The 16247-nt window shown below is 45.0% G+C and overlaps 1 protein-coding gene across 1 annotated transcript; it reads right to left on the bottom strand.

Annotated features, from left to right (window-relative positions):
* Window positions 1-886: 886 nt before the first annotated feature.
* On the bottom strand, window positions 887-14500 carry GSTA4 (glutathione S-transferase alpha 4). The gene is made up of 7 exons (XM_040249465.1): window positions 14391-14500; window positions 13337-13441; window positions 7810-7861; window positions 6115-6247; window positions 5126-5267; window positions 2996-3127; window positions 887-1489 (listed from the first exon to the last, which is right to left on the bottom strand). Exons 2-7 carry the CDS (start codon window positions 13421-13423, stop codon window positions 1367-1369), a joined length of 669 nt encoding a protein of 222 aa, XP_040105399.1. The 5' UTR covers window positions 13424-13441; window positions 14391-14500; the 3' UTR covers window positions 887-1366.
* Between the last annotated feature and the right edge of the window lie 1747 nt (window positions 14501-16247).

The following is a 16247-nucleotide window of genomic DNA, read 5'->3' as shown; positions in this document are numbered from 1 at the left end:
TTAAAACAGTACTAATAAGTCATACTTTTAGTTCTGAAGGGCAAAAAAACTGCTGCTGCTAAGTCGCTTCAGTCGTGTTCAACTCTGTGCGACCCCATAGATGGCAGCCCACCAGGCCCCCCTGTCCCTGGGATTCTCCAGGCAAGAACACTGGAGTGGGTTGCCATTTCCTTCTCCAATGCATGAAAGTGAAAAGTGAAAGTGAAGTCACTCAGTCGTGTCCGACCCTCAGTGACCCCATGGACTGCAGCCCACCAGGCTCCTCCATCCATGGGATTTTCCAGGCAAGAGTACTGGAGTGGGGTGCCATTGCCTTCTCCGGCAAAAAAAAACTAGAAGCTTCTAAAAAACCATTTGGGTAATAACAGGATAAAAGCTATATATATTCATATTTTCTTACACTTATGTCAAATATAACTGGAAGAATATACAAATGATGATGATGTTTACCTGCAGGGAGCAGAACTGAAAAGAACTGGGAGGCGGGGCTGGAAACACTTCCAACAATATACGTTTATTTACTTTTGGCTGTGCTGGCTCTTTGCTGCTGCGCACGGGATTTCTCTCGCTGCAGCGAGCAGGGCCTGCTCTCTAGCTGCGGTGTGTGAGATTCTCACTGAGGTGGCTTCTCTTGTTGTGGAACATGGGCTCTAGAGCACGTAGGCTTCAGCAGTTGTGGTGAGTGGGCTTAGTTGCTCCATGGCATGTGGGATTTTAGGTCCGGGACCAGGGATCAAACCTGTGCCTTCATTGGTAGGCAGATTCTTAACCACTAGGCCACCAGGGAAGTTCTTGTATAGCCTTTTGTATATTTTTGATTTTTGAACCATGTGAATGCATTATATATTCCAAATACTTTACCTTAAAAATTCTAGCAGCAGGGCAGTGATTTGTAAATCCTTTATTTTAGTGAATATCAAAGGCATTCATCACTACCACGGATCTATTATAGCTCAGAGGAGAGTTACTCACTATCTAGTAAAAACTCCATTGTTATTAGACACTAAAAACAGGAAGAGACTGGAGGGGGTGGAGAATGGGATAAGGAGAGGACAAAAGCTCAGGGGACAGACGATACAAGGTCCTACCCATCCTTGTACCAGGAAATGAACAGACAGAGCAGATCTAACTTAAAGGCTGACCTCTCCAAAAATTTTTCAGAAGAGGTCCTGTAACAATCACTCACTGGACAAAAAATACAGGTGGATGTTTCTCAAAGAGATATCAGGACATGAAAGACCAACTTAGGAACGATATACACAGCACCACGACAGAGCTGGATCACGGCAGCCTGGCTTCAGTTAAGACACTACTGTGGACACAGCAGTCTCTGGGGGCAGTGCTCACTCACAGCTGTACTGCTGTCCTACGGCATGAAGATGTTGTACACGGTTCTCACGTAGATGTCATCGGGGGGAGGCTTCTTCTTGCTGCCAGGCTCAAGGAACTTCTTAATTGTAGGGATATTACTGATTTTCACTGTGTACTCCTGAAAAGAGAAAACGCAAAAGTTCAAGGCTAAAAGCAAAGGTGTTTGTTTTTATGAAAATTGAACTTGAACCTGAAAGTTGCTCAGTCGTGTCTGACTCTTTGCGATCCCATGGACTACACAGTCCATGGAATTCTCCAGGCCAGAATACTGGAGTGGGTAGTGATTCCCTTCTCCAGGGTATCTTCCCAACCCAGGTATCAAACCCAGGTCTCCTGCACTGTAGGTAGATTCTTTACGGGCTGAGCCACTCTATGAAAATATGGTGCTGCAAAATGGCCCATCAAAATGTCTGCAATAAATATTTGTTACAGGCATCCAAACAGAGCCATAATCCAACATCTGTTGAGGGGCTGATCTGTTGGCATGATTATTTACAATTTCTGCCACAGTGGTTGGGATCTAGACCAGGCTTTATGCAAATCCACACCATGATGTCAACTCTTTTCAGAGACAGCAAAATAAAAAAGATACTTAGAATGGGATTATACTTGCTTAAAGAGAAAAAGAAGAAGCACAAAAAAGACATGAGAAGTACCTTAAATGTATTGCTCTAAGAAAAAAGTTTAAATAAAAATACTTTTAAAATTCATCAGACAGTACAAGTTACATTTTAAGGTTCAGCTTCCTTGGACATTTTTACTCCTATTAACAAATGAATTCTCTTTCCAGCTATGTGTGGAAGATGGCCAGTTGCATTTTTGTAGCCTAGGGTTCAGACACCAGATATTCATGTAAACTGCAATGGAAGAAAAAAAATCTGTTTTCATTCATAGAGTCAAATCTAACAATTTTCAGTAACTGAGAGGAAAAATCCATTGGATCTGGTAAAAATTCTAAATTATATGGGAACTGAACATCCATTATCTATAATTATTCTAATAAAATCTTTCAAAATAAAGAGGTCATGTATTTAAAAAGCTACTATTTACCAAATGTCTCCTGTGTACAAAGCACAGCCTTAATTAAGCATGTTTACAGAAGTATTCACACATGTCACTAATATTAACAAAAATTCTAGTATGGAATTTGTTCCAAGAGTGTAGTCATGCAGCAAAATCGAGAGACAACTTGTTTCATGTGTAAAAAACTGCTCAGCTCTAAGGGCCTGGGAACCAGAAAACCAATTTCAAGTCTGTACTTTCGCTTCATTTTAGTAACCAGAATCTAGCTTCCCTGATGGCTCGGTGGTAAAGAACCTGCCTGCCAGTGCAAGAGAAGCAGGTTTGATCCCTGGATTTGGAAGATCCCCTGGAGAAGGAAAGGAAATAGCAACCCACTCCAGTATTCTTGCCTGGGAAATCCCATGGACAGAGAAACCTGGCGGGGTACAGTTTATGGGGTCACAAAACAATTGGACATAACTTACAGCCTGCACAACAACGCCACCATAATGAGAACCAAAAAAATTACATACACACACAAATACAGAGCCAGTCAATCAACAGACATTGAAGGAAGGCCCAAGAGTTGTGGGTCAATCTTCTAAAACATTAGTTTATTTACCTGAAGGTGAGGGAAGGCAGACAGGATATTAGGAATTTTCTCTTCTAGAGCCAAAATGGTCTGGAGTAGAATTATGTCTGCAAGACTCAGCTGATTACCAACAAGAAACCTTTGTCCATGACCCCGTAAAACCTGCAGGGTATAAATGTTTTGTATCAGTTACAATAGTCGACATGGGGAAACTAATATAGCTATGGAATCAGTGCAGCACCTGAGAAGAGCTGAAACCATGGCCTTTTTCTTCTATCTTTTTACAAATAACATCAATTAAGAGGAAGTTCCCTAAGAGAGAATCAGCAAAAAAAAGGTGTAGAAATGACAGCATCCATAGGTCTCTACTTTATAACAGAATGAGACCCTGAAAAGCAGAAGGAAGTATTAATTCTGGATTTAGCATCTGGTGCTTTAAAAGGATACAGCTGTAAACGTGTCTACAGAAAAGAATTAGTCCTCATGCATTCAGGAGATGGTGGGAAGGATGTAAGTAAGAAGTAAGCAACTGGTCCTATCCAAGGAGTCTAATCTCATTTCCCAGTTCTGTGTTTCTACGACTGTCAGGACTCACAGTCGTAAACTAGACACGACAGTAAATAAAAAAAGCAGGCTTCCTTTAACATCTTCTAAGATCCCCTGGAGAAGGGAATGGCTGCCTACTCCGGTATTCTTGTCTGGAGAATCCCATGGACAGAGGCTAGTCTGTGGAGTTGCTAAAAGTCAAACACGATGGAGCGACTAACATTTTTACTTCACTTTCAAGACCAAGAAAATTAAAAGAATGAGAATTCATCCTGACTCCCATACTGAGGGTTAGGTGCAGAGATTCATAGGAATAGATGGCGATTAGAAAGAAGCAAGGAACAGGGGTAGACCAGGGGAGAGCCCCTTTGCAGATATGTGTATGTGCGTGTCTGTGTGTGTATGAGAGAGAGAGAGGGACTCTAAGATGATTCCAAATCAAACAGAGTGACTGGAGCCAGACTGGAGAAAGACAGAGAGTCTGGAACTGTAGTCAGAGGCCAGAGTTCCAGTCCCGGCTCCCCGCTTAGGCATGTCACCAAGTCTCTCTGTGGTTCTATTTCATTACATGTAAAAAGAAGGTAACAGGACCGGTGGTCCAGTGGGTAAGAATCTGCCTGTTAATGAAGGGGACACGAGTTTGATCCCTGGTCTGGGAAGTTTCCACATGCTGTGGAGCAACTGAGCCCTCGTGTCTCAACTACTGAAGCCCACGCATCCTAGAGCTCCTGCTCGGCAACGTGAGAAACCACCATGATGATAAGCCCACGTGCTACACCTAGAGAGTAGCCCTCATTCACCGCAACCCGAGAAAGCTGGTGTGCAGCCACAAATACCCAGTGCAGCCATAAATAACTAAATAAATAAGAAAGTAATAACTTTTAGCTCGTATGTTTGGCGGAGTTCTGATGTAGTCTGACTCACAGGGAGACGGAAGCTGGCAGTGCCTTTATCCGAGACACCTGTTCCTCCCTCACCACAGCCCATTTCTGCATCATCATATTTTACATTCACAAAGTTCCTGCAGGCAAGAGACCATGAAACCAAGGACAGAAACGCTCAGAAAGTACCTCTCTTCCTTCTTATCTACTTCCACGTCAATGGCCAGAGGAAATCTGCCAATTCCCGGCTTTTACTTGCTCTTGTTTTTTAACTGAGGCATTTAAAACACTCCTTCTCCATTGAGGAAAAGAGAGGAGTTGAAGCTCAGAAAAACAGAAACGAGACAAGGAAGATAACAAAAGAGAACAAAAGGGAAGAGAAACAAAACAGCCAGGGTTCTTCTCTTCATATGCAACTATCAAGTAGGATGGAACGAAAGGAGTGAAGGAGCTGGTTTCTGCTCTTCTGTGTGTGTCCTGTACAGGGTGGCACCTGGCAAAAGCAAGCAATGAGTGCACACAGGGGTGAGCCTGTATCTTTGCCAGAGAGCATGGAAGACTCTGGAAGAGTTGGGGAGGCTCCAGGACATGCTGGCTTTGTGCTGATGCAACTGTCAGCTCTTTGGAACCCAGGAGGCTGGTCTAGCAGGGCTCAGCTTTTACTCTGCCTGAGCAGAAGAGGGGTATTTTGTGGTCTAGTGATGCTGTCTTCACAGGCTTCGCTGTCACCTACCTTTTCAAACACAGGAAAGTATCTAATTATAGCCTTCTGGGCCATATTAGCCACTTCCTTTTGCTGATCGTCTGGTTTGAGGAAAGGATGCATGATAAGCAGTTCCAGAAGATCCAGGGTCCCCTCCACATACATGTCAATCCTTCAAAACACACACAAAAAGCATTTTCTCAGTGGCCCCTCATTGGCTCCCACAGCTAAATATCCAGACGGCTTTTCTCTTACAGCTCGGGCTACTTAAGTATCAAGAAGCATTCATCTCCACCTGTCCCTTAACAGCAAAGATGCAAAGTCAACTCTAGTTATAAATCAGAAAACTTCTTCAGAGAAACCCATCACAAATCTCTAAGTACCAGAGTTATGGATGTCCTTTCTCCTGGCCCCTCACTCCAGCACCCATGCTCAGTATGTGTACAACTTCACATTTGTAAAAACAGTGGGTACCATTTACAGAATACTTGATGTGTACGAGGAGTGGTGCTATATACCCTACATCTAATATTTCATTGAATCCTACAGCATTATGAGGAATATACTATTAGTAACCCCATCAGGACACTGGAGCCTAACACTTTGCCCAGAGGCATGATCCAGGAGGTACAAAGACCAGGCTCTGAGTTCAAATTATAAGCCAGTGCACAGTATTCTGGGCCTTGAATGTCACAGCAGCTACTGATTCCTAATACTCAGTGATAATAGATTTGCAAGAACGGTAAAAAAAAAAATAATATCAAAGCATTTAAGGATGTTGGAACCTGCACCACACCCCAGACACAATCTCTAATATCCAAACTCAATCCTTTCCTTTCATCTTACTCAGACTCTCTGTACTGACTTTCCAAGTGGTCTTGATGACCTTTCTGGAGGTTTGTTCCCTGTTCACACTAACGATATAGGACATGCAGTGGACCAGGGAGCTGTGGAGGATGGCTAATGAGCTAAGCATTGGTAGAGGTACAACTGAGAACACTCCGGAGGAGCCACAGTACAGGGTTCTCTCCTTGAGGTCTTTGCCGAAGAGATGGTGCTTGTCTGCAATGTAGTGGAGGATGCTCCGGGTCTGCACCAGCTTCATCCCGTCAATTTCAACCATTGGCACTTGCTGAAACAGCAGGTGGTTACCTGGGAACAGAAGCCCGGAGTTAGAAGTGCTCTCTCTCCTTTCCCCCATCCCTCGAAAAATGCTCTGCTGAATGGGGCCACAGCCTTAAGAAAGTGTAAAACTCTCCCAGCTTCATTCAGGGGTGCTGATTTAGCCATGAAACAAGACTTAAAACTAGCATGGACATAAAGCTTTCAATTTTCACCCCAATAAAAACACTTAGTCTCCGTGTAAAGGGTGAGGGGTAACACAGTGAAGACATCTCTTTATAGAGCTGTGCTGGCCAATACAGTAGCCAGTAGTGACATGTGTATAATTAAGCCTAAATTTAAATTGAACTTTTTATTTATTTTTTGTGTGTGGCTGAGGCATGCAGCTTGCAGGATCTTATTTCCCTGATTAGAGATTGAACCTGGACCCACAACAGTGAAAGCCTAGAATCCTAACCACTAAGCCATCAGGGAACTCTAAATCAATTAAAAATTTTTAAAGCTTAATATTTTTTTTGGCTGTGCCTGCGCCATGGGGCATGCAGAATCTTAGCTCCCTGAGTGGGGATTGATTCCGAGCCCCACTGCAGTGGAAGTGCAGAGCCTTAAGCACTGAGTCACCAGCAAAGTCCTAAAACTTTTGAAAAACTTACAAGTCACTTCCTTCGTCCCCATGGACACAAGTGCTCAGGAGTCACATATGGCTGGTGGCTCTTGCAATGGCCAGTCCAGAACAAGACAACCCATCCGTGTAGAACGTCTATGACTGTGTCACTTTGTCAGTCTGATGACGAAGCCCAAGACACCGACTGATACTAACGTATAGGCATCCACTGCCACAGCCCACCTACTGCCAAATACGCAGTCACTGGTCAAAAAGTCACCCCTTACTTTCTTCAAGAAGACTGTCTCAAACACTTTACCTACACCAAACCCCAGGAAGAGTCACAAGTATAGCACACAGCCCAGTCCTGGAGGGCTTGAGGCGGGTTGAGGGCAGATATATACTCAGCACATGCGCAGTGTCACTCATGATGGAGACATCACAGCCCTGCCGAGCTGGTCCCTCTCCAGGGATCCTTGAGTTGGGCCTCAGGACCCTGCTGATGGCAAGGAAGGAGGCTGCTTACAGGGGTCTGGGTGTGGAGGGAGGGTGTGACCAGGAGTTAAAGGCAGGCCTTTCACTGCAGTCTCATCTGTTTGGTACTTACTTGAGAAGGCAGCCCAGTGTAAACGGGGACTTTTATCTGCACACTTCAAGCAGATGCCTCAGGTAATATATAGGAGGTGGAAATGGAGGAGGGAAGGGATGAGGGAGTGGAAGAAAGAGGGGTAAAGGTGGAGGAAGGTCGGGGAGGATAGAGAGATGGAGAAGGGCTGCCCAGTGGACACAGGGAAGAACTACTCCCCTTTTGATTGGCTTTTATAGAACTACTGAAAATCAAGTGACTTTCTAGCAATTTCGGCCACTGTTCCCTCTCGCTTGTCTGGTTTTAGGATACTGTTCTGGATGTTTAGTGTCGGCTGGATCTTTGTCCTTCCACTTAAACATCGTTTCTTAATTACCGACAGCAATACATTTTTATACTCACCATCCTGCAACTTCTGCAACTGTTCTTTTGTTTCTAAAAATTCTTCATCAAACTAAATTAAAAAAGACCCCCCCAAAAAAAGAAGGGAAATGTCATTACGGTTTTAGGACCGAAAATACCAAGTTAAACCGCCCGAAAAACAGGAGAACATACTCAGTACCCATATCTTGGTTTCTAAATATCCTTGGGCTCCCAGGAGTAAAAGTTGATTCTATTATGTCAAAAAGTGAAGATGTACTCAAAGACTAACAGATATATGTCAAAGGCAAAGACACCTGGGACCCTACCCTAGAGGGATTCCCTAGCTACATTTGGGACAATTCAAGTGATATCAGGCATAGATGAGAATATCATCAACCAAAAAAATCCTTGTGTCCATAAATGATGATTCAAAAAAAAGAAGAAAGAAAGCTCTCTTTTCCAGAATTAGCACTAATTAATGCAGAATTAAGCTCAGTTCCCCACTGGGGCCACCCTGAGGCATCCCACGCTCCCTGCTGTGACAGTGAGGACACAGCGGACACTGCAGAAACAGCATCCCAACAATTCAACCTGGACGGAGCTGCAAGGTGAAACGGGGGCGTATCCAGAACGTGCGACACTCTGCGGTATACAAATGGTCTGCCCTCTTTCCAACCTACAGAACTGTTGTTTTTAAGCTCCTCCAGGATGGATAGGTTTGGAAGCCAGTGGGGGGACAGACTTTCTGCCTTTGCGGCTCCCGCTCTGTGATCTTCATCACTTGTCTGGCTTCCGCATCCTAGACATCCATCCACTTCCCGACTGAAAGCATGAGCCCTGCTCTCAAGGGCAAATCTTTATTTACAAGGGATTCGACTGTAGCCAGGTAAACCGCCCCTGAAAATTCTTTAGGACATTTGGCCTCCAAGTCACATTACGGACTCTTTATTTCTCTTGGCAGAAATTCATGCAAGAGATTCAATCCCTCCTTCACACATTCCTTCTCTGTTAAGTGTATGAAAGAAAAGAACAAAATGTAGATTCTGCTCTAGATGAAAAGAGACTAGAGACATAACCACCAAGTGTCTAAATCTTGATTAGATCTTGGATGGGGGAGTGGTAGTTATAACTACTAAAGAGGTACATTTAACAGTTATATAGACATTTGGGGCACAAGAGGCAACTTCTGAATTTTGATTGTATGTGCTTCGGCTGCTGCTGCTAAGTCGCTTCAGTCATGTCCCACTCTGTGCGACCCCATAGACAGCAGCCCCTGGCTCTCCTGTCCCTGGAATTCTCCAGGCAAAAATACTGGAGTGGGTTGCCATTTCCTTCTCCGATGCATGAAAGTGAAAGTGAAGTCCTGTCCGACTCCTAGTGATCCCGTGGACTGCAGCCTACCAGGCTCCTCCATCCATGGCACCTTCCCAGCAAGAGTACTATAAGATGTTGTAAAACTGATGTTATTTCCTTAGTTGTGAAAATGATATTACAGTTATGGGAACAATTTTATTTTTTTCTTAACAGGAAGACACACGCTGATGTCTGCAACTTACTTTCAAATGATTAAGAATTAAAAAAGCAGAGACAGAAAAGGGAAGGAGGCAAACAGCAAAACGTTAGCACCAGGTGAGTTTAGTTGAAAGGTATCCATTTTACTATTATAACTTTTCTGTAGGTTTTAAAGTTTCCAAACTAAAAGTTTGGGAGGCAAAGAAACACTGGAAAGTCCCTTTTCTTGTGACACATACAATACGCTCAAATACACTGATGTCCTTCTCATGCCCACTGAGGCCCCAGGTCCCTGGGTGGTTCCCAGTCAAGCCTGCACCCTGCGCTGCGCCTCACCCCATGTCATCCCAGGAAGGACAGAGCCGTAGCACACACCTGGCCATTCTTTCCTCTACCTCATCTAGTCGACCAGAGGCGCATCAAGATGACGGGGTGAAGGCATGGCTTCTCTTATTCCCAGCCCTCCTGTGTGAGGAGAGGGCCTCGGTGCCCCTAGAGGCACTCCATCTGGGACCCAGGAAGCAGTAGCCTCAGGGTAAGAACGTTCTGGGCATTTGTCCAAATGCCTAGCCGGTCAGCTGTGATGCCAAGGTGTTTCTACTGCACCACTGCTCTCACACTTTTATGACTCTGATCATGTATAAAGCACATGAGAAAGCGTGTGTATGTGCCAGACCCCAGGCCCATCCCTCAAAGATCCACCTCCAGTAGCTGGGAGAGACCAGGAATGTACATTAAAAAACAACAAGCCCAAGTAAGTCAAAGAAAAATATCATATGACATCATTTACATGTGAAATCTTGAAAAAAAATGCCACAAATGAACCTGTTTATAAAATAGAAACAGACTTTCAGACATAGTACACAAATTTATAGTTACCAGCATGGAGGAAGAGGGCGCAGGAGGGACACATTAGGAATTTGGGATTAGCAGATATACAAAATGTTAGTAGTATTAGCAGATATACAAAATAGATAAACAACAAGGATCTAATGTATAGTGCAGAGAATTACATTCAGTATCTTGTAATAACCTATATTGGAAAAGAATCTCAAAAATATTTATAACTGAATCACTTTGCTGTACACCTGAAATAGTATAAATCAACTCTACGTCAATAAAAAATTTTTAAAAATTCCTTCCAAATGGTCCTAATTCTGGTTTCTGACTCCTGGGAATATGTAACAAAATGCATGCTCTCTCTCACTAGAAAAACTCTCTCGTGTCAAACTTTAAAAAACTATTGGTCTGTAAGAAGAAACTGGCACCAGAACAGGAGATGAGATGGCGGGAGACGGAGGAAGGTAAAAAGAGCACGAGGCAGAGCTTGGAGGAGCTGGGGACTGTTTGGGGGCTGCCCCGGGGCTGTAAGGACAGACAGTGTGTGGTTTCTGTCCACACAATCAGCCGTCTCTGTTCCCTGATGGGGTGCTGGTCCCCCAGGGGATCCTCTGGAGAAGTGCCCCCATCCATGTCATGCACTCCCTCCCTCTCCACACACCCCCTTCTTCTGAGCAAACTGCCCAGAAGTCCTGAATGAGCAGTGTATGGCCTTCATGCCTTCTCTCTTTTTTTTTGTTATTTTTTTAAATATAAATTTATTTATTTTAGTTGGAGGCTAATTACTTTACAATATTGTATTGGTTTTGCCATACATCAGCATGAATCCGCCACAGGTGTACACGTGTTCCCCATCCTGAACCCCCCTCCCACCTCCCTCCCCATCCCATCTCTGGGTCATCCCAGTGCACCAGCCCCGAGCATCCTATATCATGCGTCGAACCTGGACTGGAGATTCATTTCACATATGATATAATACATGTTTCAATGCCATTCTCCCAAATCATCCCACCCTCACCCTCTCCCACAGAGTCCAAAGGGCTGTTCTATACATCTGTGTCTCTTTATGTCTTCTCTTTTACACTGTTCATTCCCCCTTTCACAAGGAGGATCTGACCGGGTTTGGGGGTCTTTGGGCAAATGAAGCTCCAAGCAGCCAAGACGCAGCATCCAGCACACAGCAGTGTCTGAGGACTCAAACCAAGTATGAGTCGGAAGATGCTGACTCCTGCAACTAGGCCAGGCTGCCTCTCAGCAGGTGTGAGGCACCTGGTTACTGGGATGTATGTGCTTTACACATCAGGCTCTACCTGACACTGTGACCCTGGAAATCGTGAACTGACCCTGCCGCTGTAGCCCAGCTCTCCTGACTATTGAAGATCTGATTGAACACAGATGTGGCTGAAAATGTCTTTGGGCACAGACATGGGAGGGATCCCCAGTACCAACTCTGGGGCATTGGTCCTGTAAACCATGCGGTCAGCCCTCATGAGGGAGGCCAGTCTTTCTCCTGGTTAGAGAACCTGGTCAGAGTAGACTTGAGACCCGCGCCCCACACTGGGCTAAGTAAGTACTCTACCTGCCTGCCTGCCTGGCCCGGGGGAGGTGGATCATAGGACCCATGTTCCCTTCTGTTTAACTTACTTAGGGTTGGGTTGCTATGACTGTAACCAAGAATCCTGACCCACAGCTGAGTAGGAAGCACAGAATGAAGCTAGGGAGGAAGGGATTCGGGGCTTCCAGTATCTATACACACAGGACAACAACTGCAAGCTCAGAAGCCCACAGGGTTAGACAGGTGACATAAACAAGCTGAACAGACGCAAGTCAAGGGATCAAGAACTGCTGCACTCTCTTCTTAACACAACTAGAGAAAGTGTTCTGAGATCATAGGGAATGGTGGAGACTACATAAACTAGAAAGGTCCATCTGTAGGGGCTGTCCTTCTTAGAGTCAGCAATGGCTGCCCTATGAAAATGAGGCCCTAGGAGCATCAGACCTTCCAACTTCTCAAGTCAGAAATCAGAATCTGTATATAAAAATGGTATCAAATAACTTAGCAAACTGTAAAACACTGTGTGGTGAGATATAATGACAGGCAAGGAAAGCAAAGCCTAACCAAACCAACAAATAAAAAACAAAACCCCAAACCCAACTATCTTCATTTATCACCTTTGGAGGTTGGTAGGGTAATGACTCATTATTCTGAAAATTGACAGAGAGAAAGAATCAAGCATTTATCCTGCTTTTCTTAAGTGAACTGTAATGTGCTTCAAGGTAATTAAGAAGATAACCAGTGAACAAATACTCTATAAGAGAATCACAGTTAAGCTTAGGTGAAATAACAGAAATAGAAAAATCACCATTTTGTAACCCCTAACAACGGTGATGATCAAGGCTGCAAAGACAGTAGCTGTAAGGGTAACAGAGGAAAACTTCATACTGTGGGAACAGGCTGATGTCATGGAAACACAATATCACACTCAGCAACGCTGAAAACGAGACAGGCTGACGTCACGTGCCTGTGATGTCGCATAAGAGAAATATGTCCATACTACCACCTTTGCTGCAGTCTGGCAAGGAAAAAAAAAAAAGAGACGGAGGAAAAGGAGCCTGGATTTGATCAGACTTCTGGATCCAATTAGTAGTTTACAGGAAACAGAGAAGAGGGGAACAGGTTAAAATAAGAGTAAATCCATCAAATTCAGAATGAGGGGCATTCGACAAGCAGTTACTTCCACAAAGGAACCCAGGCACAACCACAGACACGCACCCAAATCGTGACTACTAATACCTGTTTTATGTTTCTATCAAGAAGCAGCTCCAAGAACGGAGCAAAAACAAGACCAAAACCACTGTGGGCCAAAGCATAGGGGCATGCAGGGGCTTCAAGCCTGAAGCCACTAAAGTAAATAGGAAACAGACCTAAACCTAGAGATTTTATGGTCACCGAGTTCTGGGTGTAATTGGCAAACTGCAGGTTCGGGCCTGTTTTCCTCATTATAAATATTTACTGGTGGTAGATCAGAAGCAAATGATTAAGGCTGAAAGTAAAACAGAATTTCATCAACTACACTCCATTTAGAAAAAGAAAAATTCTTGAGAGGAAGGACTCTTCTGACTCACTGAAGCAGGTCTGTAATATTACTGGGAGAGGACAGAGCTCAACATTATAAGACAAATCTGTGCAGAAACACCAGTATAGCTAGGGTACCTCGACTCCGGCAGCAGCTAACACCCATCGCACAGATTCCATCCGGCCTCGTCCGTTGGGATAGTGGAGCTTGGGTTTCGTGGCCATCACGGCCTTTCAGGTTTTCTGAAATACAAACGCAGCACTCCTCGCAAAAGAACAGCCCCAATTTCGCGTTCTCAGTCCAGTATTCAGGGGCTAACTGAATATTCAGGGTTTTGACAAACTGGGGGGTTCTGTGGGGGTTGGGGGAGGAGGGATTTTGTGGGGTTTTTGTTTTTTGTTTTTAAACTGCGTTTTCCCTCAATCAATAAAAACAGACCACCATTTTAAAACCTTAAAAAACAACCACCACCTTTGCCTTTCAAATAGTTTCATAGCTTTATGATTTATTATTCTGGATCTTGGAAAGCAGTGGGCTATTTCCTGTTAAAGACATTTGGGCTAGCAGCGCAGGACTTCACAGAAGCAGAACATCATATACTTTGACCTTGAAAATCTGAGATTTTCCCAAATTCGGCCTGTACAGGCCAGACCAAGAACCGCGGAGGAGACGTCCACACCCATGGAACCTCTGCAAAAATTCACTTTCACACGCATCAGATTCGAGCCTCACAGCAACAGAAGGAGGGGTCAATTATTACTATTGTCTGCAAGACGTGCGTCTGCGGGCAGGCCCGGGTGGTGGCCCCGGGCCCTGCACACGCCCGCCCCGCCTGGACAGAAGCCCCCAGGCCCTTGTTGCGCCCAGGCCACCGCTCCGCACCGGAGACAGGCTCTTACCGCTCAGGGCGGCCGCTCAGTCCGCGCTGGGAGACCATCAGAGCCTTCCACCCAGGGCTCTGAACTGCACAGGGCGGGTTAATAAGGATACGCACGCCGACCAAGCAAGACCCCCAACCCCAACCCAGGGGGTTCCTGTCTGCCCCAACAGGGACAGGGTCGCAGGAGGGAGACAGGGATAGGATGAATGCAGGGGTGATTCCAGGATGGGGAAGGAGCGTGAGAGACTCGGAGCCGGGAGAAACAAGAAGAGGGGGGAAGGGGAGGTGGGAGTGACAAGAGGGAGACAGACCTGGCTCCACTTGGAGTGACCAGAACCGCACAAAGGCGCCCAGCGAGCGGTCTGCAGCTCGGAGACCAGTGGGCGGTCCGAGGCGCCCTCGGTAGGCGAGGCTCCAGAATATTTCACCAATAGAGACGGCAATATTTAGCATGCTCCACCCATCTGCAAGGCATGCTGGATAATACGCAAACAACTCCAAATCGAGCCCTTTTTAATAGCAAATTTTGCAATTAAAGGGAATAATTTTTAAGTGTTAGCTAGGTTTGGACCTTAGTTTAAGATATAATTTAGAGATCCGGCATTTAGAAAGCAAAGAAAAAGTCGACATATGCTAAAAGACAAAAATTTCTTGTAGTTTATATACTGCGTGCACTCCTAGTGTCTCTCGGATGTGAGGGCGATCTGGTTGCGACATCTGTCACCCCATTGATCGCCAGGGTTGATTCGGCTGATCTGGCTGGCTAGGCGGGTGTCCCCTTCCTCCCTCACCGCTCCATGTGCGTCCCTCCCGAAGCTGCGCGCTCGGTCGAAGAGGACGACCATCCCCGATAGAGGAGGACCGGTCTTCGGTCAAGGGTATACGAGTAGCTGCGCTCCCCTGCTAGAACCTCCAAACAAGCTCTCAAGGTCCATTTGTAGGAGAACGTAGGGTAGTCAAGCTTCCAAGACTCCAGACACATCCAAATGAGGCGCTGCACGTGGCAGTCTGCCTTTCTTTTGACAATTCTACAATTTTATTAATTATTATACATTATATACATACACATACTTGTATATATTTTATTTATTCGTGTATTTTAATTTATATATATTTCCTCTTCCCTCTTCCTTGACTCAGTGAATCTTCTTGAGCGTCTTCATTTCCTACACTTTCGACAAAACTGATTTAATCCACAGGCTAAATATAGCACCTTCTTGGATGGGAGGAAGTGGGGGCCTTGGGATAGGGGTGTCAGTGGGGCTACAATTATAATCTGGGTGGTAATTAAGCTAGAGCTTTAAAACATTTTAAGACTATCAAAAATTTTTATAGAAAAATTCACACAAATTTTAAGGTTAAAAATATATGCCACCAAAAGGACTATTTCTTGTTTCCTGAGGCAGCCTCTCCTATTTCGCAGACTATGCTGCTGCTGCTAAGTCGCTTCAGTCGTGTCCGACTCTGTGCGACCCCATAGACGGCAGCCCACCAGGCTCCCCCGTCCCTGGGATTCTCCAGGCAAGAACACTGGAGTGGGTTGCCATGTCCTTCGCCAATGCATGAAAGTGAAAAGTGAAAGTGAAGTCGCTCAGTCGTGTCCGACCCTCAGCGACCCCATGGACTGCAGCCCACCAGGCTCCTCCGTCCACGGGATTTTCCAGGCAAGAGCACTGGAGTGGGTCGCCATTGCCTTCGCAGACTATAAATGTTGATTACTGTTTTCAGACCCAGGAGGGGTTCTTGAAAATAGCTGTCTTGAGAAGCCTGTGCTGCTGATCAATTGCAGCAGCTGAGATGATCAGATTTTATTTTCTGTAGATGTCTCTGGCAAAAACAGGGAGAGTGAATTGAGACTGTTCAGGGTGGGGAAAGAGAAACCTGGAAATATCCGTGTGTATTACAGTAGCATCATAAATTAGAAGAAGATAGGTAAGAAAAGGTAAGATATTAAGGGGGTGGATGGGAGGAAGAGAAGTCTAAACTGATGCCCTCTAAGCACACACACACTTTCTTTTCCATCCTCCTTGTTTACTTTTTGTAACATTTATTGTCATATAATATACTATTTATTATCTGTCTGGAATTTTGATAGAATGTAAATTGCAACAGGTTAGGGGGTTTTCATATTTCTTAAAATGTACCTTTGTATACCCTGATCCTAGAAT

This window comes from Oryx dammah, unplaced genomic scaffold (assembly GCF_014754425.2).
Source record: "Oryx dammah isolate SB20612 unplaced genomic scaffold, SCBI_Odam_1.1 HiC_scaffold_11, whole genome shotgun sequence".
Classification (NCBI taxonomy): domain Eukaryota; kingdom Metazoa; phylum Chordata; class Mammalia; order Artiodactyla; family Bovidae; genus Oryx; species Oryx dammah.
The sequence above is the reverse complement of the archived record's forward strand: the minus strand, read 5'-3'. Positions and strand labels throughout refer to the sequence as shown.